General features: G+C 40.5%; 1 protein-coding gene across 5 annotated transcripts in view; it reads right to left on the bottom strand.

The window, feature by feature from the left end:
- ush2a (Usher syndrome 2A (autosomal recessive, mild)) overlaps positions 1-25,998 on the bottom strand; it is a 188,567-nt gene that overhangs the window by 79,007 nt on the left and 83,562 nt on the right. For all 5 annotated transcript variants that reach the window (XM_079666927.1, XM_079666929.1, XM_079666930.1 and 2 more), the window contains 12 exons: positions 24,822-24,984; positions 24,593-24,740; positions 21,222-21,379; positions 19,843-19,990; positions 17,809-17,964; positions 15,117-15,264; positions 13,380-13,522; positions 5,152-5,867; positions 4,325-4,494; positions 4,082-4,248; positions 3,812-3,900; positions 433-767 (listed from right to left, as the gene is read on the bottom strand). In XM_079666927.1, the coding sequence (XP_079523053.1) occupies positions 433-767; positions 3,812-3,900; positions 4,082-4,248; positions 4,325-4,494; positions 5,152-5,867; positions 13,380-13,522; positions 15,117-15,264; positions 17,809-17,964; positions 19,843-19,990; positions 21,222-21,379; positions 24,593-24,740; positions 24,822-24,984 (2,541 nt within the window). The remainder of the gene's footprint in view (positions 1-432; positions 768-3,811; positions 3,901-4,081; positions 4,249-4,324; positions 4,495-5,151; positions 5,868-13,379; positions 13,523-15,116; positions 15,265-17,808; positions 17,965-19,842; positions 19,991-21,221; positions 21,380-24,592; positions 24,741-24,821; positions 24,985-25,998) is intronic.

The raw sequence follows: 25,998 nt of genomic DNA, 5'->3' as shown, positions 1-25,998 counted from the left end.
AAAAAACACTGATTAAAAAATACACAACACTTAGCTCATTACCAGGGCACTCATGTTAGCAGCTTGTTAAGGTGTACATATCAGCTTGTTTGCTGAAGTTTTTCAACAAAAATTGAACATCACCAGGATGTGTCTCTAAAAAACAACATGTTGTAGCGTCTCGGCAGCTGGGTTTCTAATTTTGTTCTTTTAACTAATGAATAAAGTTATGTAAAATGAATAAAGTTATTCAAAGTTATAATGATGACACTGATCAATGTCTACTTATATTGGCTTTTCATTTTCACTATTTTGCATATCAGTGTTTTACCAATATGCATTTAACTAATAGTGAACAACAATGTTGACATCCATCTAAAGTGATCTCTCAGTGGTCTCATACAATGTAACTGAGCCATCTTTGATATGGATTATGTTTATTATCCATCTTACCTGATGTTAGGTCCATTGGGCCTGCTTGGTGGTTGCCAGGAAATAGCCAGGAAGGACTCACTCACTGCCACCACAGACAGGGGTTCAAGGCCTTCAGGGATTGTGGGTAATGTGGTAGCGGGCATGGGCAGGCTTTCTGTACACCCCCCTACATGTCCACCACCATTGGAACAAGACAACAAAGTGATACTGTAGTTTGTGTATGGAATAAGGTCCTTTATTGTGATGTTGAGCGCCGAAGCATTGCCACTGTCATGGAAGATGCGGGGTTCTGGGAGGCGGATCTCATAGCCTTGGATTTCTCCGTTGGGAATAAGAGGAGGGGACCATGTGACCTGCAATTCAATAAGGATAAGGAAGTTGTATTAAAGTTCTTGGTTGTTCATATACAATATCGTATTTGGATAATCAGGGTTAAAGTGCACAGAAAACCAAAGGTCTAGTTCATTTAATCCTTTCTCACTGTCCTAACATTATTCCAGAAAAGTCATCTCATTGGTTGGCTGGACATTCTGAATATTCTCGGCATGCTGAGGATGGCAGAAAGCTTTTAGATGGATGAACTACAGGAAGTCATGGCACACTGTGTGTGTGTTTATGTGTGTGCATTTGCAAATCTTGCAGATGTTCTCATGCAAACCTATATGTGCATCACAGTGGGAATGCATGTGTGTTCAGTTGAGTGCTAGAAGTGATATTGTGAAAGTAGTGTCCATGCGTGCGTACATTGTCGCCTTGGTATGTGAATTTAAAGAGTGAGTGTGTGTGTGTTAAACTCTCTTGTGGGGAAAGATAACCTGACTTTGACTTCAGCAGAAGATTCCTTTCATCAAATTTAAAACTGGGTACACCCGTCCCATACACACAAACACGCGCACACGCACAAACACTATGCTAAAATAATGAAAACGGCTGGTAATGGAATTGCTGCATGCAAAAACAAAAGCTTGCTGTCGTTGAGCACTGCATCTGATTTGGAAACAGTTCAGTCTGTCAGCATTTCAGAGTGAAGATGAAGGTAACTGGCACACATACAATTGGTTACACACACACCCACACACACCCACACACACCCACCCACCCACCCACCCACCCACCCACACACACACACACACACACACACACACACACACACACACACACACACACACACACACACACACACACACACACACACACACACACACACACACACACACACACACACACACACACACACACACACACACACACACACACACACACACACACACACATTTGAATGACAGATATCTATGTGGTAAATGTTGTTTTTAACACACATGCCCATACAAACAGTTATACCTTAATTTAACAATTGCGTTACACACACAAACGTATCCTCAAACGCCAAACACACACCTGTCACTTATGTAGACAAACTGTCATGTACAATAACTGATCAATTTAGCACTTGTTGAGACTTATGCGTTCAGGTAATTAAGCGGTCAATGTTGATGAGAGTATTATGAATGAACGTCAAGAATAATAATTTCTCATGCAACCTTGATATTTATTTAATAAGTGACGCTGTGAGGTGATACAGGACACACACACACACACACACACACACTCAGAGACACACACACCACCACATATGGGCAGGGTCATGTTGAGTTAGGCAGCTCATTTCCCAAAGTGCGTGTTGGGTGTGCTTTGTGGTGGAAGTCATTTACAGATTGAATAGCTTGATGTAATCTGGAGATGGTGAAGACAGCAGAGACCCGGGGCTGACACAGAGCACTGGGGCTAAGGCCAGTGTGTGTGTGTGTTTGTGTGTGTGTGTTTGTTTATGCGTTTATGTGTATATGAGTGAGAGAGAGAGAGAGAGAGAGAGAGAGAGAGAGAGAGAGAGAGAGAGAGAGAGAGAATTGATGAAGCAGGTGGTGAGATAGAAAAGGTGTGTGTTTGTGTGTGTGTCTTTCTGAATGTAGGCCATTATGTTCAGAAAACCTCAAAAGGCCCTAGGAGTGCCAACCTCTGCAGCTGACAGTAAAATTACAATATCTGTTTTTAAATGTATACACTTGTTCAATTCCATATGATGGCAGACTTATATTGTCATCCTACAAACATACTCTAAGGATCTTTTCTGACATTTCTTTTGTTGATGGGTCACAGATCCAAATGGGCAAAATCAAATTAATGGTTGGCATTAAAGGGTATCAATATGCCTTTAGAATAACTAACTAACTAACTAACTAACTAACTAACTAAGTAGCTATCAGCAAAGGCATAACTACATTGGCAGAGATAGAATACTGTAAGTGAGAAACTTAAATACTCTTAGATGTGACTGAGAAACAATCTTTAAGTATTTTCTTGTAGGCGGACCCCCGTAAGAATAGTTGTTACTGCAATAATCACTTATTAAAACCCTAAATAAAGAATCAAGAAGAACAAAGAAGAAGCCTTATGTTAAAGTGCTGACCTTTTCAGATACTGTATATGATTTTATACCAAACCTCTGTGCAGTGTCTGCGTCGTCCGCCTTTTTATCGCTATGTGTAGTAAAAATAAATCAAAAACAAGGTAGAAATAGTAAAAAAAATTAAGTGAATACCCCTATGAGGAAGAAGTGATATCTAAAAAGATACCATTTAGAGAATGAAGGGAGTTACTCAAAAATCCTGTCTGTGTTGTCAAGGTCAATTGGTAACCAGGAAGCAGCCTGCCTGTCTGTCCAATTAGCAACAACCAGGAAGGAACACTTTTCTTCTCGGACCTATGACCCCTAAAGCTGTGCTGCTGCAGAGATGACAGGGGCGGTTCTGAAATGATGACAGGCATTAGCATTTTTCTGCAGTTAGCATTAGTGCAGGGCTATGAGTGCATGTGTGTGTGTGCATATCTGTGTGTGAATGCATACAATATTTTTTCAGTGGCTTTCATTGATGGGCCTTGATGTGGGATTAGCCAGTGGTGGAACTTAACTGTGGCCCCTCCTTCAAAATGGCCGACAGGAAGGAAGCTTCCTCAGACAGGGTCACAGCCCATCCTATTTTCTGAAGGGGACCTTGAGTTGAATGTTTTTCTTTCTCATTAAATCCCAAGAAGGAAAGACAGAGGAATCAGAATGACATTGCTTTGTCTTTTCTACTCTGAGTGACTGAAGTTGTGTTTTATATTTTCGTTGTATTTTTACATGTTACAAGACATGTTTTCAAATTCTAAAAGCTCAAACAGAGCTCCTGAAACAACAAGTGATATTGTGATTATTAACTATAGCAGCATGGTGGACATGCATTACATTATTTTGGTTCAGCCGATCAAGAATAGATAAAAACCAATTGTGGCCATGCCAAATCCAGGAGGTTTTTATGAACTGGAGAGAAGTCAGCTTAAAAAAAGCTGCCCATACCTGAAGTGACTGTGGCCCCAAAACCTTCACTCTTGGTGGATTGAGTCCGGCTGGACGAGAAGGTCTGGTGATGATATTGACCCAGGGCCCTGCAAGAATTTAACAGAATGTGGTTGAAAAGCCTGCTGTGAAACAACAAACGCTGGTAGTATGAATCCTCAAGTTTCACACAAAACTGTACATTTTGTGAAGCTGGCCAAAGGAAATCTAAAAAGCAACATATGGACATGTTGTTCAGATTGAATTTATAGTCGATTATTATGATCCTACCCGTTGTGTTGCCAGCCTGATTGTGGAGCACAAGTCGATACTGGTAGCTGGTCCAGGGACTGAGAGCTGAAGAAGAGTCCAGGAATGACAGAGGTGGAGGGTCCGGTGGGAGATGGCCCACCGTGGAGACTTGTTTGGTCCCAGCAACTCTTCGCTCAATCAGCCACCTATGCCCAGCACAATGTAATATAAATAAAAAGATCATGGAGGGGTTGAAGCGGTATGTATGTGATCATATCTCACCGCTCTAATGGTCCATTGTTCGACTCCGGTGCTCCCCAGGACAAAAGAACAGAGGTGGGGGTGTCTGAGTAAAGGTGAGGCGCAGGAATGCCTTCAGGTGGAGCTGGGAGGGTACGAAAATCCTGAGACATCTCAGACACTGAACAACCCACACTGCTGCACGCCTCCACCTGGATGTTGGAGAATAATGTTGAAATATCTGATGTACGGCAACAGTAAATTGTAATATACATATTACAGTTTTAGTTTAGTACTTATATTGCTAGATGTTTCTTTGCAGTTAATATATCTCCAAATGATAGCACATGATTAATTATAATTGGGAAACCATCACTGGCATGCTACCATACATATTCGAGTGGAAACAAGGAAAATCAAGAATTCTGTGAATAAGGAAATTCAGTGTCATCTGTGACTGGAAACACGTGACTTTTATAATTAGTATTGTATAATATTCATGTATTGTATAAGTGTTGTGTTTTATTTATTATCTTTGCTTTTTAAATGCCTGCTGTAAAATGCCATTATATAATGTGTTTCTGCTGTATTTATTCTTAAACGTCTTTTATTTTATTTTGTAAAGCACTTTGAATTGTCGCGTGCTGAAAGGTGCGATATAAATAAACTTGCCTTGCCTAACATTTTTATTATTGAATTTAAATTCACCATAGCATAATAAGAGACGAATACAGACTGACATGTGTTTCATTTTAACATTATCATTGTATTTAAATGTTTTTTTCATAATTGCATAATCTAATGTTAAATATATTACACTGTTCATCTCCTATCGTGTTCTACCTTTGTATATTTCTTATGTATTGTACCTGGAGGCGGTAGGTCTGGTATGGCAGCAGGTCGAGGAAAATGTAGCTGGTGGTGTTCCCGGGAACAATGACTGACAGACGGGATGAACTTGAATCTGATCCTGCACTATATAAACTGGAAATAGGGCTTTGGAATGAGTCTTGTTTTAGAATATTTTCAGAGCTGGTGGCATTGGGTTCAGGGTGTGAGAGTGAAACACTGGAGCTTTGGTTTTCAGTGGCTGTATTGGGTTGAATTGGGTGGAAGGACATGAAAGTTGGGCCTTGGCCTGTATTGCTTACACCAGTGGACTCGATTGGGTTTTCCTCTGTGATACCAGGCCTCATGCTAGAGAAAGGGTTAGGGATCAGTTTTGTTCTTGTGCCTTGGATGGTGCTTGAGCTGTTATTACTGCCTGGGTTGATGGTGGACATGGAGACAGGTCTTGAGTCTGGGGTTGTAGGAACAGATGTTGAAATTATGTCATGACTTGAGTTGAGATGTGCAGCCTCAGTGCTGGGCAATAGGCTCTGGTTAAGACCTGATATGGAGCTGAGGGTCGTGCTGGTGCTGGAGACTGAGCTGGGTTTGAAATCTAAAGAAGAGATGAAGCTCGGGTAGAGGTACAAGGTGTAATTGGTGATCATGCCATTTGGTTGGGAGGGAGGAACCCAGGTTACTATTACACTTCGGGGATGGAGCTCAGAAACAGCTGGAGGGTCCACCGGTCCTGGACCTAGGAGGCAAAGAAAAATAAATGGATAAAGGGAAGCCATAAGGAATAGAAAAAAAGACAGGCGATAAATATATTCTTTGTGTGTGCTAATAAGAGATTGAGAGAAAAAATTCAAGGGGGATTTATTCTAAAGCATTATTTGACAAGTAACATCAAGAATGACATCAGAAGGACAAAGAGTGATTTTGCCATCCCTATCCAAGGGATTAACAAGAAAACTCTTTCGCTCTCAATTTCTACCCCTGAGCAAACCAAGATTGTATTTATGGATTTATGCTTCACCCGTGACTGTTTGAATGTGAGTCTGTGCATCCTCCAGCAGAGGATTCCGGAGGTGATGTGCAGGTCAGTCATATACTTTTTAAGTTCGATGGAATAATTTTAGATTTTGAGAAGAACTTATGGCAATTGCTTAACTCAGGAAACAAAAATTGGTTGCAAATGTATAACAAGACATTGTTCAGCAGAAACACAGCTGTGCCTTAAATTATTATGTTCAGAAGCTGAAGTGAACCTCACTATAAGTAAGAGTCAAGACCAACATAGATGTACATCAGAAGCCCAAAGGAACACATACATAATCATACGATTTCTACATGTCCATGCACGGATAAGAACCTACACAAGACTAGTCAGTGAGTGATATTTCACTCCACGGTACCTCATTTGAAGGTAATGCCCCTTTCCCCCTCCTCCCCCGGCATTTACATCCCACTGTACTGCTCTATAATGGACACACACAGATGCATGTCGGTATACGTAGACACACACTCTTCCTGACACACACACACTCACATGCCCACACCCACAGTGATGCAGTATAGCAGTAATGGTGCTGTGTGAAGGGCAAGCAGATCAAGGTGACTGAGCGGACTGAGGGAGCGTGCTGCGTCGCTAAGTGCTACCGCTAACCGCTAACGGCTTTCCCAGATGGCGGTGCGTGTGTGTGTGTGTGTGTGTGTGTGTGTGTGTGTGTGTGTGTCTGTGTGTGTGTGTGTGTGTGTGTGTCTGTGTGTGTGTGTGTGTGTGTGTGTGTGTGTGTGTGTGTGTGTGTGTGTGTGTGTGTGTGTGTGTGTGTCTGTGTGTGTGTGTGTGTGTGTGTCTGTGTGTGTGTGTGTGTGTGTGTGTGTGTGTGTGTGTGTGTGTGTGTGTGTGTGTGTGTGTATAAGAGAGACACATAGAGAGGGTGAAACAAGACGAGCGGTTGAGAGTATGCATGAATGATTGTGTGAGAGATAAAGTGTGCGAGGATGTGAATGTGTATGTCACTAGCGTGCACATACAGCGGTTGTGTAAGAATGGGTGTATTTTGCAACTAGAAACTGAAAGGCCGTACTTCCTACAGCCTTAGAGGCCAACTAACATTCCGTTTTTGGACCAGATGATCCACTCCTAAAAGTTTTAAATGTATCTGCTTTTAAATAGTCTAAGTTTACTGGTATATTAAGCTGTTTTAAAATGTTCAAAAACTAAAGAAAGCAGGAAAACTTTTTTCAAAGTTGAAATCTTTCTGAAAATGTTGTTGGTGGATTTACAGATGGATCCTCATGATTGAAAAAGCCACTGTCTTTTAACTGATCACTAAGGCTATGTAACAAAAGACTGTTATGGAGTTTGAGCATGTGTGCTAGAACTAACACTAGCTAACTATTGAGTCAGACAAAGAGAGAAGCAAATCAAAAGAAAATCTGAATCAGAGAATCAGAATACCTTTATTAGTCCCACAGAGGGGACATGTACATTGTTACAGCAGAAAAGAGCCAACAACGGCTTAATGTAAACTAAGAAGCATGCATAAATAAAACAAAATATTAAAGATTACATAAATATTCAAAGATACTGTACATTAAAATCCCAGCGGGTCATCCACTCACAAACACACACACATTGTTCATTGCACATTCACATTGTCCTATCTCCCACACAAATAAACAGCAGTATAAAAATGCGGATGTGAAGCTTGGCTGATTTTACAGATCACAAAGAGTCCAACCAACAACCCATCTTTCTTTCTATCTACATCTCTCCACCTGTCTGTCTTTTCCTTCTTCTCTTCCTTTCTCTGACCCTTCCCTTTCCCCCACCACCTCTTTCATTTTCTCCTGTCTCTCTCTGTTACTCGTGCTTTGTGTGGCGGTCTCTTTCCCTCTTTCGCTCTCTCCCTTTCTGGTCTCCCTGCTAAATAAACAATGCAGAGAGTTGACCTTTTGGGTTAACAGGTTTTTATGCTAGCTCTACTCAGCACTCACACTGATTCAATTACCACCAAAGGTCCACTGAACCCCACGAATAACCAAGGAGCCCGTCTCCCCGTCTGTCCATGTGCCTATCTGCCGGCCTGTCTGCGCGCCTCACTGCTTTCTGCCCGCTTTGCGACGGCCGAGGATTCTTTTTACGTGTTTGTCAAATTAATTAGAAATTCAGCCTCCTAATGTTTATCTAACTTTATTTCCTTGTGTCTGTCTGATCAGAGTATGTCTCTTCCACCAGACGTAAAAACACACAGGTAAGAGATTCAAAAAAAGAAGATCGCGGAGGAAAATCCTAAATTGCAGAAACATAATCAAGTCACCTTCATCCAGCCCCCGTCAACCACCCAAAATAACCGCTGTTGTCACCCCTCGATTCCTCCCTCGTTCCTGCTCTCCTCCCCTCCCCCTCTCCATCTAAGTGTTGAGTGTTATTTAGGCTTTACTGGCGCGTGTAAAATTCTGCAATTTGAAGGGCTGTTAAGTTTTTCAATTGAAATTTTCATTTAAGATGCAGGTGATGCTTTTCCCCTTTTTTTTATTTTACTGACGCTTTACTGCTCTCTGGATAGAAGGGAACGAGTGTTGAGGGAATGCGTAGCAACCGCTCTCTCTCTATGGTTTCCTGACTCCTTAACTCCTTTTCCTCTCTGTCCCGCTCAACTCATCCTCCCTTTTCCAGTTCCTCTTCTTTTCCATTGTCTCCCACTGACTTATTCTCTCCCCCCTTTGTGTTTTGTCTTCATTCCTTATGCCTTTATCTCTTCCTTACCCTCTCCCATTTTCCTCCCTCCACACCTCCCACTGTTACTCCTCCTCTCTCCAGTAAAACACAGTAGCAGAAGGCTAAAACAGGAGTGCGGGGCCGCCAAGCCTTAAATCACATTTATAAGGATTTGGTTAGCATAGTAATAACACAATCAACTGACAAGGGCTGGGAGAGGGGGAGGGAGGAAGGAGTGTGTGTCCATGGGTGTGTGTGTGTGTGTGTGTGTGTGTGTGTGTGTGTGTGTGTGTGTGTGTGTGTGTGTGTGTGTGTGTGTGTGTGTGTGTGTGTGTGTGTGTGTGTGTGTGTGTGTGTCTGAATGTTACGTAGCTTTTTGTACATATTTGAGTGCTTATGTTTGTATGTAAGAGCCTGTTTAGATGTAAGTGTGTACATCTGTGAGTATCCATGTGACGGGAAAAGGAAGGGTATTATTTTTAGCCCCGCACAGGGCCCTGTGTGTGCATGTGTGTATGTGGGTGACTGGGATTTTGAAGGTGAGTCGAGGCTCCTCAGAGTCATAATGAGGACAAACGCTGAGCTTTAGTGTAATCAAGATGCTTACGACGCGGTGTCAAAACGTGACAAGTAATACGGCGGGAATTTACATTGCATTTCATATCTTTACTTTTTCTGCAGATTATTTAATATCATGGCTGCTTTAGGAGACGCTGAAGAGGCATTCAGAAAGAGGATGATGCATGACCAAGGTCATGAGCTTGATTTGTATCCATAACATCGTGAGTACATATGAGAAGTACATTAGCCTTTAAGTAACTACGAACATCACAATACCTGAAACATCAATCACTCAAAAAATATTCAATACCCTTCTCAGACACTGACTACTTTGAGTGATTTACTTAATTCCAGATAACCTTCTGATGTATTTATGTACTCCAGAAAGAAAAGATAAAGTTCACAGTATTATATGGCTTTCAAAATAAAATGCAGAAATATGTTGGTGTGGATTAGATTTATAAGGGAACCTGAGTAAAGACATTCTCAAAATATTATGGAAGATATGTGACTGGTGAGGAATTAACAGACATCTTTATTTTGGTTCTTACAGTATATTTAAAAGAGCAATGTGCAAATATAGGTACATACAATGAGAATATAAAACTGTACTTAAAATATTAAAGTTATCTCTTGATATGCAAAATAGCAATGGGATTGTGTTAACAGTACTTCCAGATTTAATTGGGAACACTAACTGAATTCTGGGAGAAAAGGTAGGATTATTACTATTTTATTAATGCAGTCACTCAATCATTAAATAAAAGGAACTCTTTGTGTCCTGTCATTACTCAATCATTTCTTTTTTTCCCTCTTTCACACGTCTTCTTTCTCACACTTTCGGCATTAAATTAAATGAAGTAAAACAGTGCTTCTTTAATGTTCTCACACACACACACACACACACACACACACACACACACACACACACACACACACACACACACACACACACACACACACACACACACACACACACACACACACACACACACACACACACACACACACACACACACACACACACACACACACACACACACACACACACACACACACACACACACACACACACACACACACTCACTCTTAGATCACTTGGCCTGTGTGAGCATGGGAGTAGACAGAGCAAAGGGAGCTGTCCAACACGGCTAGAGTTTATGTTCACAGGAGCCGTCTGTCTGTTCTGCAGCAGCAGGAATTCATAGGGACCAAATTACATTAAAAAGATGGATATAAAACTTTAATGGAATGATAAAAAGGAAAGGAGGAAGCGTGGGTCTCCCTCTTTCTCTGTTCTGTCATTAGCCTTTTTCTTTTCTTCTCTTCCTGTCTTTTCCACAATTCCTCATTTTACCTTTTTGCCCCCTCCATTTCTCTTTTCAGACCATTTTTTCTCTCCATTTCTTATATTGTTTTTTTCTATATTCTCTCCTCGATCTCTCATCACTTCTATCACTTGTAAATTCTTAAGGGCTGGTCCGTCAAATACAAGAGCTAAAACCTGCACTGTCTTTCATGTTTGAGCACAAAGAGTTGGCGAAAGAAGGAAAAAGGAAGAGGTAAGACAAAAGTAGAAAGACATAGGAAATACAAAAAAAAATCAAAACAGCCATAAAAGCGAGAAGGGATCAAATTAACGAGGTGAACATATATTCAAATCCATATTGTTAACAAGGGTCCACGTCAACAAACCATATGTTATTAACAGTTTAGTAACAAAGTGGACATCTTACAACTACAACAGATCAGGTTTATGGGAACTCCAAAAGGGGACAATTCAAAAAATGCATATATATCTACCTTACATGTAACTTGAATGAATGCATGTTTTTGGTGGTCCAACGATAAATGCTATTATACTGAATAAAAAGAGTAAAATGCTTTCTACACTTAATATTTTTCAAGCATGTGGGAGAGAAGATTAGGAGAGGAATGCATCCGTTCCTTTCCTGTCACTGCCACGATGAAGAGAGGGTGGGTTTATGGCGACAAATTACACATCAATGCAAAACCCAATCGGGCTGCACTTAGCTTTCTCCTGTCATGGTTTTAAATCCCTTCTGATTAAAAGCTTCCGCACCTATCATGTATTCTCTTATTATGTAAAAATAAATAATCATAATCATAAAAAGACGCATGTAGTATTATATACTCTACGTCTATTAAAATGATTGATTTATCAGAATCAGAAACAGATTATGCTTATAGATGCGCGGTTATGTCTTATTTTGTAGATTTGTTTAAACTTCTATTCCATATAAACAGAGATGGAAGTCGGCAGCATAAAAGATAAAGTGTTCGTATGTTTTTTTTCTTTTTCTGTACAATTTAAACTGTCTCAGCCTCAGAGGCTGTGTACGTGCTTTAGTGATGAGCCTCGTCTGCATGAAACTTCATGATTATGTGTTATTGCTTGTGAGCATGAGGAGGTGTGTGATTGATACGGACGACAAGGCGGTGTGTGTGTATGACACATGTTCTCAGTGTGTCTGTGTGTGTGTGTGTGTGAGGGGGCCTGAGAGAGGCAGAGAGAGGGATGGAGGTTTGAACGATGGGGCACAGTGTGACCGAATGGACACATCCATTACTGTCCACACACACACACACACACACACACACACACACACACACACACACACACACACACACACACACACACACACACACACACACACACACACACACACACACACACACACACACACACACACACACACACACACACACACACACACACACACACACACACACACACACACACACACACACACACACACACACACACACACACACACACACACACACACACACACACACACACACACACTGAGAGAGGGATGTAGATTCACGCACCTCTCAGTCTCGCATGAAAACTCACAAGCGTACACAACTGCCCAACTTATCTATGATGGTTAAAAACATGAACGAATGTGTTACAAAAGCTCAGTATGTTTGAGAAGGAGTGTGTATGTGTATGTGTATGTGTATGTGTGTGTATCTCTGTGCGTGTTTGCTGCAGAGAAATCAATTCTGAATAGCAATGAGAAAAGCATAGGGCTATCATTTAACGTATCCTAAATGTCTGCAATTGTGTTACTGGATTTGTGTGTGCATGCATCGGTGTTGTGTCCATGTGAATGTGTTTATGCATAGCATACACGTGCATACATGTGAACATACACATTTATGTGTGTATACATGCACATGTATCCTATGTATGCAAATCTCAGCTGCTTAATGATAATGTATGTGATAATAGCGTGGTACTAATTAATTTATAACTTTGCACTGAGGAGGCTGTTCCAGTGGCTAATATGATTCTATTACAGCAATTAGCCCGCAATGACACTGGCTAGGTCACTCACACACAGACACACACCTTAGAGTATGCAAATCTCACTGTCAGCGTGTTTCACTCTAACTTGCTTGTCCCTAAATTTCATTTTTAATAAGTTCGGTCTCTGTCTTTCTTCCTAATTTTCTCTAATTGATTGACCACCTCCACCAACAGCAAGGAAGTAATACACTTTTATGAAATGAAACCCTGGAGACTTTCAGAGAATAAAAGATGGGCAGAGGCTCTGCTTTTCCAAGGCCATATGTTTAATGTGAAAGCCTATTGTTCAGATCATCACCGAAAATCAGGAAATCTGTTGGAAAACCCGGACTTTAACTTTGACTCAGCACACAAACATTCAACTGACGGCAGAGGCCAACTAATAACCAGCTGTTGCCAGCCACCTGCCATCCAGTCACTTGGCTGACACAAGCACCCAGGCCGCACAATTCATTGTGAAATGGCAACAGGTACTCTATATAACAGCAGTGCTGAGTGTTTATATGACCACCAACAAGTTAGTTCCTATTTTCTATAGTTATTTAAAATGTTTCTTGAGCATGTGTGCATTGAAACAAATGCATGCCTCTAAGAATAATGTTTTTCTTGTGTGCACTTGTGTCTTTAAGTCTACTTACTGTCCTCCGCGGTGCGCAGGGTGGCCCAGGGGCCGACTGTCTGCCCATAAGTGTGTGAGACCACCACTCTGAACACGTACTGGGTGAACGGTGAGAGGCCCTCTACATGGTAGGAAAAGGTGTCGGTTGCGTTTTCCACAAGCCTAAGAGTCAAAGGAGAGAAACATACATTTACTGAGAAACACGTCTCAATGAATTAGTCAATCAATCATTTGTATTATTACTGTCAAGAAAAGGGTTTATCTTTGCATGTGAATCCAAGCAGTTGGGGTGAATCCCTAGCAAGACTTGACACTGTGATGACAAAAATGTTATTGAAAACACATTTTCACCACTACTTAGCAAAGTGTAGTTTACCATTGCTATGGATACCCTCTGTCCTGAGCACAAATATTTGTTACTGTCTTCATTTCTACATTTATATTTAAACTTGAACCCCCATGTCTTGTTTTTGCTCTTGAATCCCTAATTATGGAGGTTCAGCGCTGGACAGCTCCCCAGGATGTGTTGGTCAGCTAATTTCTACAGTTCATGGGTTACAATGACATTTGCTAGCCGGACATTTAACACTGCATGTTTTTGTTACACAACATTAAAATATAGAACAGACCTGTACTTTTGCTGATAACATGGAGAAACCCTTTTTTTGGGTTCTAGCGAATCATAGTGTGCATGCAGTGACAATTTAATGGTGGATTGTGAAGGAATTTTTGTCCGAGATGCAAAGGTAGTAAATAAATATAGCACAGATATGAACAATAAAGCGGTTAATTTATATTCATTATTAAACATTTTTTTTACCGAAGATTTAGTGGTAACTCTATATCGCAGTTTTTTTTCTTCTGAAAGTGTTAAAGACCATCAATCATATCACTTTCCACGTATGTTGTTTCTGTTTGGTGTGCTCTAATATGTATTTCTAAATGAATTGTACTTCAGATGTAATGTTATCAAAGTGTCAATGGACAAGTTTCATAAGGTAACTTAACAGTGGTTTAATTGGAAACATGTCAAGTATTTGTACAGCTTTTATTATATTAATACCTGAACCCTTATCTATAACCCTACAAAGGAATCTGGGACAAAATAAAAGAATATTGTCATAAATGAGGGACCGTTGACCATTTAGCATCAGATGGATAGAAGGGATGAATGAATGAATAAATCAGGGAACAATGAGATTTCCATAGCAGAGGAGGAGGAGGGCATGGCTGTCTGATATATAATACATGTAGCTAGTCATTTATTTATTACCACAGAATGAGAGCCTCCTCTTCTTGGATTAAATTGCAATTTGTTGTCAGGAAGCATGTAATGAATACATATCAGATGCACACCCGCTCTCTCTTTTTATTCTATCCCATTTTCTCTACCTCTCTCTACCTCTCTCTGCCCTGCTCTTTGATTTTCTTGTGTCTTTTTGACTCTACCCCCCGTGTCTGGTGCTCAATTCCTCCCTGTGTTTCTGATGGTCTGTCATGTTGATGTGACATATTCAGATGTGCTGTATAATGTAGCCCTTTATATGTACATGTGTATGCATATGAGTGTGTACACATTTTTTAAGGTGCGTATATATGCGATACATATCTGAGAGTGCTGTATGTGTCTGTCATTCTCTTAGTGCCATTTATTACCGCATGCCTCTGTCTCACACCACTGGCATGTGCTGTGGACAACTGTGTCCAAATGTATCCACTTGTTTGGCGTCTAAATACATCTTAATCTCTCTCTCACCTTACACCAGGCCTCTGAGGGGATGTCCTCATTTGCAGGCTGTAACGGAGTGGGCCCGGTGCGTTGGAGTGGGCAGGAGCGGACCAGGAAACATTCAGGCTGGAACTAGTTGCATGGGTCAAACTCGGAGGCGACAACCCATCTGGGGCTTTAAGAGAAAGAGAGACGGGATTGTGAAGGAAACAAAGAAGAACAGGTAATGAAGAAGGGACGGAGGAAAATGAAAGGGGGATGGAGAGATTGAATGAGAACTGCTGAAGTATACAACCAATCCTAAGGAATGTAGATTATAGAAGGTACCACTGTTACATTGACATACTTCTCAATGATCATCTGCGTCCTACGTGCTCTCCATCTATAAATCTCTCTGCTTTTATCGAAAATGGAAAGAAGCGATGCCGAACAAACAACCGCAAAATAAAATAAAAGTCACTCTAAACTAAAGGAAGCTTAAAGTGCCACGAAGAGCAGCCAGATTTAGGCGTACACAACCACTTCAACATGTCTCACTCTCTTTTCTACTCCCTCAGATATACACACACACACACTCACAAACACACACAGCTGTTTGACCCCGCTCTCTCAACAGTGCCCCTCTTTTCCAGCTGACACTGATAGCAAAGTGCTAGTGTTGGAAAATCCGTAAAAACATCCTGATTCAGTACGATATCCATGCTCTTATCAGAGACAGAGAAGATGTGAGAAAAGACAGAAAAAGAAAGAGATAAGGACAACAAATAGAAGGAGAAAATGAGAGTGGCTGTAGTGTTGACCGTGGGAAATAAGAGTAGGCCCTCCGATGTATAAAGTGACCCTTCAATCAAACGCACACTTTCCTTCCACTACAACAAGACTGATTGCTGAAGACATCTTACTCTGAAGACACACACATCAAGCATGTGGATTCAGCCTCACAATGCTCTTTGAACAAGTGTTCCATATGATATTAGTAGTGGTTCACCAACTTAAATCACATTGAGCATCTAAGTGTATACACAGAAACACACTTTTAAATAAAAACATGACACAAGCACCCTATTTTCCAACAAAGTGTGTTTGTGTGCATGTGTGTCTCTCAGTCAATATTTGTGCATTTTTGTTAAAAGGCTCACATTCAACAGATGCATTTGTGTATATTTGTGTGTGAGTTGTTGGGTTTAAAGAGTTATTGACCCATCAATCTGTTCAGAGAAGGATAGCTTTGGAAACAGAAACATAGAAACAAAAGTGGCGCAAGACTAGGCTTCATTTGTTGCCTGCATTGTCCAGTATTTTGGGGTTTATAAGTAAGTTCTGTCTTTGTTTACTCTCAGTTGTTCCACAGTGTAATATATCATATATAACATAGATTGACTGTACTCCTTTAAAGTGCCAGAGTCACTAAGCAACAAGTAGATCTAAAACAGTAGAAATATTTGAGCATTCATACTGATTGATGATTTTTTATTATTTATGAGTATAGGATCTGCTTAATATATATAATTGTACAGCTCTAACAGGATTTCATACATCATTGTATCAATAAGATAGATGTATAGTTTAAAATCAATTATTAAAAGCCCATTTTCCAGTTTCTACCTTTTTATAATAAGACCCTTTTGTAGATCAGCTAAATTGTCATTCCCTGAGCGTGTGTGTAATTCTTGAAACACGCGTTGATTCCTTCCTCACTGACACACAGGCGCGCACACATACACACGCGCGCGAACAAAACACATACATCACAAAGACACACACAGTTGGTGAGCCTGTGTCTCTCTCATGCGGTGTTAGCAGGTACAATATCAGAGGTGTCACTAATCGTTTTAAACTATGCACTTTTATGTTCACTTCTCTCTCTCTCTGCTCTCCTCCTCCTCTGCTCTTCTGTCTCTTGCTCCACTATCTTCTCTCTGTTCTTTCATAGAACAAGGACGCATCAAGACAGTTTGCCTTAAAGAAGTCTAAAGAGATGCCAGAGGCACAGAGGTAGAAAGAGAGATTGAAAGAGAGGAAACGTCTGGTATTTAAAATTTATACTTTCTTATGCCTTTGTTTTGAACTTGAACAGTAGAACTTTCCGAAGTCTGTCTTTTGTTGACTGAGACATGAGTGTGTATTCAACACTGTTGATAACATAAGCTTAACTGATCAAATGTGTGTCTATAGGTGTGTGTGTGTTGCTGCCTGCTTACCATATCTCCAGAATGCTCTGATCAGCTTTGACATTTATCAGTATGCGAAATCAGCCTATATTCTACACAATTACAAACGCACACACACACACGATGTAATTCTAAAATATGTGTCCGGATCATTAACTAAAGTCACTGTGTCAATGTGTGTGGGAGTGTGTGATTGTGTTTGCCACCGCTACTCATTGAATACATTTGTCTTTTGCTGCATAGCAAAGATATAAAACTAATCTTTCCAGCTCGTAACAACAGCAATCAAATTTAGATTAATAAGATAAACATGTGACAATGGTTTATGGCTTGTCTGTAGAGTTAGAAACAAAGCTACACTACAGCTATTTAAATCAGATCATACACAATTAGATGGATGACCTTAAATTGGAGGCCATAATCTCACTATTAAACCATTTTCTAAGTATGATTCTGACCAAAAGTCTGCGTACAGAGATCCAGTATGTAAGGTGTAGTCAGGTGCTGTTCACCTTTAATGTACAGTGGTTGAGTGTTGGCATTTCTACCTGCTGGGGTAGTAGTAACATTGAGTGGCAGGCTCTCAACACAACCCTGTGTGTTACAACCTCGGATCCAGAAGCTGTAGTTAGTGTACGGCTGTAGATCAGTCACAGACAACCAGCTGCCAGCCACTGTGCTCCCATCCACCACACCATCACCATCTAAGAGAAACCCAGTCACAAAAAGAAAGACATGTAAGGTCTTAGTCCAAACAAAGTATTTGTATCTATTGAGTCGTTAATCTCTGGCACATTTAAATGTTTTCATGGCACATTTATTGATTACAGTCATTACCAGTAAAAAGGGTGATTCATAAATGATACATTCAACAACACAGGAAAAAGGGAGGAGAATGTGTGAGAGTTCAAGAGAGGGGAATACTGACTGAGATTAACTGAGAGTGATCAAAAGAGAGGGGTCTCCATATTGAGGTTATGCAAGGATAGCCAAAGCAGAAAGATCTGAAAATTACAATACGTAAGCCTATCCAATATATTTAGACGGACACACACACACACACACACACACACACACACACACACACACACACACACACACACACACACACACACACACACACACACACACACACACACACACACACACACACACACACACACACACACACACACACACACACACACACACACACACACACACACACACACACACACACACACACACACACACACACACACACACACACACACATCAGTTTTGTGTGAACTGATGAAGGCAGTGTGTATCAGAAAATCAAGGGGTTGTGGGTAACTAGAGCGAAACACCATCTTTTTTCTTCCACACCTCTTCTATCCTTCTCTCCACTCATTTCAATCTGACTCTTCCTCTGTGAGGAGCAGATCAAAGTCCCTGAATGTGTGTGTGTGTGTGTGTGTGTGTGTGTGTGTGTGTGTGTGTGTGTGTGTGTGTGTGTGTGTGTGTGTGTGTGTGTGTGTGTGTGTGTCTGAGAGGAGAGAGAGACCTGGTGAATATGTGTGAGTTAATGGATGATTGTGTGTTCTGCTGTTTCCCCCATACTCCTGTTCTCATATTGTTCACTTTTCTCCTCCCCCCTTTCTTTCCATGTCTCATTCTTTTGTTTTGTTAGTCTCGTCCGCTGATTTGTTGTTCTTCAGGTATTGTTTTTATTGCAAGTCTTTTTTAATACATCTATGGAAGCTTCTCATCTCTCCTCTCTCTGTATACCAATATGATCTTCCTTCCATCTTCATACCACTGCTTTGCTCTTGGATCTTATATCATCTCTACCCTCAAGTCACTGTCAATAAGAAGTAAACATGTCTTTTCTACAGCACTCTGGTTTTATTACTCTTTCCTTCACTTTCCCATTTCATGTCTGACTTTCACTCTAAGTCGGCATTGTTGGTGAGGAGTGTTTATGGAAGTGCAGAGACGCTGGATGGAGCACCATCTTCCCACTGGAGGTTAGATCCTGAGGCTGAAAGACAAACAGCTGAGGAGGGATGCAAGGGTGCTAGGGGGAAAGATGAAGGAGACAAAGGAAATGGCAGAGGAGGCGGCGAGAGCAGCTTTTGAGTAATTTTGGAGGTTGCAGGTATATCCATATTCCACCACCAGGAGATGTGTGAAACATGGAGGAATGGCGGTTCCTGAAGACCCTGCAGCTGACCACGTGGGCAAAGGAGAAGGGGCAACAAGCAGTCATGCCCAACAGGTTATACAACTACCAGAACACTTTGAGGATTTTAACCACAGTGAATGCAGCAATTTCCTTCAAATAATACGATTAAAGTTTTAATGTTTTAGAGGAAAGCTCAACAGCAATGTGTATAATGTATGGCTAGAATTGAAGTGCAGCCACACAGAAAATGCAGTGGGTTTAATGAACAATTGAGGCTTTCCTAAAAAAGGCATAATCTACATTTGTGTTGTAAATAGCAAATGTGTGATAAATGCAGTCACATTTGAAAATGCAGAATATCACTCTGAATATCTGTCGCTTGGTAAATATGTACTGTATGTGATTTAGAGAATGAGAGCATGGCTGTATACGTTACCTTTGCTTTTGTAGAACAGTTTGTAGCTTAGGTTCCCATTCGGTCTAGGTGGGGCTGTCCAGCGGGCTCGGAGTGATCGAGAGCTCTGATTGGTCAGTTCAAGCAGTATGGGGCCTTCTGGGGCTGTCTGTAATGTACGTATCTCCACCTGATTTAAAGGGAATAAAGATATAAACGTAGTTCCATAAGCACAAAAGCAGACTTGTAGCAAGTGCATATATGAACTATACACAGTATTTAACCTCATCATAACTTCTATATGGAATCTGTCCCTATTCGATATGGGTCATCACATCACATCTGGCCCACATTACTACTGTTTGTAGTATTTTAAGCACTTTTTGTAATCCTCCTTTCTTCTTTTTCTCGTGCCACAATCATATTGTCTTTTCTCTCAATCCACACTGCTGCTCTTTTTTTCAACCGTCTCAACAATCGATTCTTCAGACTCATTTCTTCTTGTTATCCCCTCCTCTGCTGCTCTCTGTATCGTCTCCTTTCACCTCATCTTCTTACTTAGCACTGACCATTTTCTCCCCATCGTTTCACTTTGTTATTCCTAAACTCCCTCCTTCCCTTGACTTCTTTCCTCTCCTTTTCTCCCTTTATCCTGCTCTTACCCCTCCCCTTCCCATCCTCCTGTCCCCCTGTTCTGTGGTGTCAGCTGTTCTACTAATGTTTGACTAAATATGGCGTCCGTATTGGAAAAATGCCCCAAAATATGGCCTGTCGTCAGAGACATCGTTGAGCCTGGAGTGGCATTTGCTACCAAATGTCACCGCCGCCACGCCAACCTCGTTATTGAGCCGGGAGAATCGATCACCTTTATGACGCTCAGTGACACACACGCGCACACACACAGACACACAACACACAGACACTTTGGTAAATGCCTGAGTCGGCATTCCCATATGTCTGCCCATGTTTGTGTGTGTTGGCTAGTTACAGGGATAATATGCATCATAAAAATATCAGTTTTGGCTGGGTTTTTTCACCAGTAGTTATTATATGATTCAGCCAATAGAGGATTTAATGGAGCTTTAACTGTCGCTGCTCCAAATGCTGTGAAAGCTGCTGGGTTTCAAGGAAAATGTGAAATAGAGAAGTACAGTTTTACGTGTGTTTTAAGTAGCAACAACTACAGTTCAAATACTATGCAGCAAGACACTGAAAAGTGAGCTCCAAAGTTAAGAATAAAATAAGAGCTTTTTCACAAATGTTAAGGATTGTTACCAACACTTCCGGATTACTCAAAGGTCATCATGCAGAAAAGCCACAGCAATGGCTTTTAAAGCATACCTATCTTCAAATCTATCAAAAAGTATCTAACAGTTTATCAAATGAATGAATAAGTGTTTACTTTAAAGAAGTTTACTGACCATCGGCCCCTTGCCACAGCCCCGCGCTGTGCAGGCCTGCAGCCGGAGGACGTGTCGGCTCCACGGAGAGAGGCCCTCCACCACCAAGAACCTCTGGGAGGAACTGGAGTTCAGAATGAGCCGTCCATCCCGCCAGAGACCGTAACTGGTTATAATGCCTGTCAAAAGAAGATGTCTGATTATAAAAATAAAATATATGGAATCAAACATAAAATGACAAACCTTTCACCCGTCCCACTAGAGCGTTACTGGGTGACTGCCAACAGGTTTTAGGGTTTATTGTCTCAAAATAAGTTAACTCTACATGAGCATCTCTCTCTTCACATTGTAAAAATAACCATTATGTTGCATTCATTTCCTGCCCTGAAACACATCAGTAAACACCATAACCCGGATTAAAACGACCAATAAAACAAAACATTTGTTAATATTTGAAGAAAATGTCCCAATTTTTATGATCTATTTTTAATAAATACTTGACAAGAAAACCTTTTGTCTCTATGTCTTAAAGTTTGGTACACAATTTGTTATTAGAATGTATTTGTTTTTATTCACGCACTGTTGCCATTGGTCACTCGTACATTTTGGAACTGTGTCCAGGATATGCGAAATGAGCTTTTCTATGTTGGGATGCAGCCTGGGTCATTGGATTACAATGCAAATTGAAACTGATTTAGGGGCTCCAGACCTGCCAGTCAATGTGTCCTAGAGTGATCCAATGATGGAAACAGCAATGAAACGACAAATGTAACCATAGGCGTTACGAGGATAAAGACCCTCTAAAGGACAGTAGAACTGGAGCGAACACGCACACTGAAATGTGGGTGCAAATAGGTGAGCCCTCCCTACAGGCACACAATGATACACACACACACACACACTAAGATGGAAACTCACACATACATACGCGGGCACAATAATTACATTACATTACATCCACCTAATGAAAAAAATGAAACAGCACGGTGCCAAATGTGCTTTTCCTTAATAAAAATGCATACAGGGGGCTCAAAAGATCAGTGCTAAGAACTAAGAGTCTATTCTGCTTTAATCATGTGTGGGTTTTATTATTGCTCAATACAGATATACACACCTATCAGGGAAATGAAGACACAAAAACCCCACGGACGCCAACTACATCTGGGGAGCTCTTAATGTGGCCAATCACCTGCGTGTGAGAGTGTGTGCGTGTATATGTGTGCGGACGTGCCTGTGTGCTTGTGTGTGTGAATAAGCCCATATCAGTATAGGTTGTAATAAAGACAGGTTGGGAAATGAAGCAGCGAATGCATAACAGGCTTATTTCCCCTCTTTGTCTGCGTGTTGCCCCGACCTAATCCCCGAGAGGATTATCCCCCACAAATCCCTGCGGAATTGGGGAGAAGGGGGGAGAGAGAGACAGAATCTCACTCTTCTGGAACCCATCACCATCATCATCGTCATTGTTGCTGCGCATTTGTGAAAAAATGAGTAAATGAATGAAAAAAAGCGGCGCTGAGCCCTCCTTTAAGCAAAAATTAAAGCTTTTTAAGCATGAGATAATCGGGTAATCATGATTAAGTGTCTCCTTGTTGTAAATTTCTGTCATCAGATGAGAAAAGCTTTAAGTAATTTATCCAGGCTAATATGCACACACATCACATGGTTTATGGTGCGAAATGCACTTATGTGGCATTAAGCGTAAAACACACACGATTCACATTACACACACATGCATCTTAGAATTACGTATACTTTAACTAGCATGGCAGTAATATTTGATAATATGTGGCGGTGCGTTGTACAGTATGTTAGAGACTGGGAAATGGTGTTTGATATCCTCAGTTGGTTCACATCACTCAATTAGGGTCACACGTTCTGCATGTGTTAATATAGTCCTTTTAAATTCATATTTGTATTATTTGTAAATTATTTTAAGGTGAATTTAACTGAAGTACTTCTAATTCATTTTGGTAATGTGTACTGCCAGGTATATACTTTATCTGTGACTTTTAATGTGTTTCAAGGCCTTTTTAAAGTTATTTTTGGAAATGTTGGACCTTCATTAGCGACAGTAGATTGATGACAGGAAAAGAGGCCGAGAGAAATGCAACATCGGCCCCAGCCTGAATCCAACTGGGAACTTTGCAGGTCAACCACTGCTGAGTCCAGATTTAACCAGTAAGGTATAAGGCGTCCCCATGTTTTATTGCCTTTTGAAAGTGATTTTAAATTGTGATTTTTAGTGCTTTGCTTTCATTTTCTCCTCACATTTCCTCATCAATGTTTACAGGGAAGATAAACAATTGCATACTAGACTATTAAAAACTACATTTGTTTATCATATGTTTCCAAAATACATAAAACGTATAGATTGTTTTAACAATGTAAGCACATGAGACATGGCACACTGAAGTATTACATGTTTGCTAGTTAAGACTATTTTAAATATTTTTTAATTTTGAAATTGAGCACTTTTTTAATGAAACACATTACGAGATTTAAGTAAATATGAATAAAATCATTAATTCTAATAATCAATATGTATTGTAACTTTGAGTCCCTTTAGACGAAAACATTTGCTCACAGAAAATGTTTACTTTTTTTTAATCTAGATGTTCAAAAGCATTCGTCAGATTTCAAATTCACGTCCAATGTACATCCTGACAAAGTCTGTGCAATGAATTCAAACTGGATGCAAGTGCATTAGATGGAGGTCAGAAGAATAGAAAACACTGATGGAGGAAGGCAGTCACCGTGAGTCCATGTGCTTCCAGCCTGCAGTTCTCTATTCAGTCAAAAGGGAGCACTTTCCATCCACTTAAAGGAGCTCGGTGAAGCACTGGCCTCTCACTCCCGCTCTCCGTTAGTCTCAGCCTCAAATGTGTGGGTTCTCTCCCTGTCTCTGTTTCTGTCCCTGTTCTCTCTCTCTTTATGGTTTATCTATCAGTTTGTTTTGGTTGTCTTACTGTTTTATCTCAATCTATAACACCCATGTGATTCCCCCTCACTCAAAGCAAAACGTTCCCCTGTTTCTATGTCACACGTACGGTATAACTGGCAATGGTAGAGGTCTCTTTATCTTATCATTTCTGGGGTCTTGTAAATACTGACACGGTGTATTTAGATTAACAGCTGAGCTTTAAGTTTCCTAATCATGACTCACTTACATGTTTCTCCTTTATTGCATGTTTTATCTCTCACCTGTTTAAGATCACTTGTCTGTATCTAGATTCAATTTATAATAAAAACATGTTCATATGTATATGATTTTGGATGTAATTAGTAAAGAAAATTAATTGTTCTGAATGTTAATGCTGATAAATGTTTATTTATATATATTTGTTTTAAATTCTCTCTGTTGGTGCTTGATCTAGTGGGTTTCCTCTCACCATTTGGCGTTTCAGGGGGTGTCCAGCTGACGTTGAGTGCATGTGGGGACAGAGGTGTGACCAGCGGAGCAGGAACGTTCTCTGGGGTGCTCTCCTCAGTCTGAGCCTGGCTGGGGGGGCTTAACGTACATCCACCTCCTGTGCAGGCCTGACATGAACACACAAACAAATGCTTTAATATAGGAATTTCACCTTTCAAATGAAACAGATGAAAAAGTAAGGGGCTCACAGAGAGTGTGATGGTGTAAGCTGTTCCAGGGGTAAGGTCGCGCAGGGTGTGGTCTTCAAAAAGTTCTGAGCTGTTGTAGACAAGCACAGGCTCTGAACCGTCAGGTGACAGGAAGACGGAATAAAACTCCAGAGCGCCGTTTACCTGAGAGGGACGGGACCACCTGGAGAGGGAGAGAGGAATCAAAAGAGATGATATATTTATTGTTGTTCAGCATTAGGTTCACATGGCAGGAAACACTTTAATATCCCTATTTCTTCTAACTAAGTCATTTGACTTTTTAACCTTAAAGCCAAAGTGTCAGGTTCATTTACAAACAAGGCTGGAACAATTTCATCTTCTCAACAACAAAATTCCTCCAAAGAGACCATAACTGTAAGAGTATGCTACTGTATTAGAACGTTTAACAAACTATATGTTTTATTTCTAGAAAAACAAACTATACGTTTCATTTCTAGAAAATATTATAAACACATTGAACATTTTGGTTGGCATTATTCTGCACTCTGATACACAGGGCCAGTTTACTATATTTAATTAGCAATATTACAATGACTTTTATAAACATTCCACCCATGTAGTTATATAAGAATACATAATTCCTCCTTTTTGAACCATGTGATTCAGAGCTTTAATATTTAATATTTCTTTAACATTGTGTTAAAGCTTAATTAAAATAAAGATGTTAGATAGAGCAAATGTGTCAGAAAAATCTTTGGAGCTCGTTGAGTCCTTTTATTCTAGTCTGCAGATTGCGGTTTGTGTATCTGTGTGTGCGCACGTGTGGTTTCAACATTGAGTTTCTTACTGTAAATGAATAGAAATACACTTCAAAGAACTAAGGTTTCCTACACTGTGCAGTTTCCTCCGTCAGATAGAGGTGTCTCCTTTTCTATATTTAGAACAGGAAGGTCATCCCCAACAGAGAGGGAGAGGACAAGAGACAGCATTTAAAAATAGAAACTATCCATTACAAATGATGGGAGAGAGGGCAGTATCCGCCACAGAACTAAACTAAAGGCATATTCGGAATATGCCTTGATGATTTACATATAACCGCTGTCATTATAAATGTGATGATGCTGATATTAAAGATATCTTTCAACTATGATAAAATAATAAAAAGAGGTAAATGATAAGGTCTTTAAAAGATCAGCGGTTGTGTCTTTCTCTTCAT

This window comes from Notothenia rossii (assembly GCF_949606895.1).
Source record: "Notothenia rossii genome assembly, chromosome: 2".
NCBI classification, from domain to species: domain Eukaryota; kingdom Metazoa; phylum Chordata; class Actinopteri; order Perciformes; family Nototheniidae; genus Notothenia; species Notothenia rossii.
Note: the sequence above shows the minus strand (reverse complement) of the source record. Positions and strands in the feature narration are given on the sequence as shown.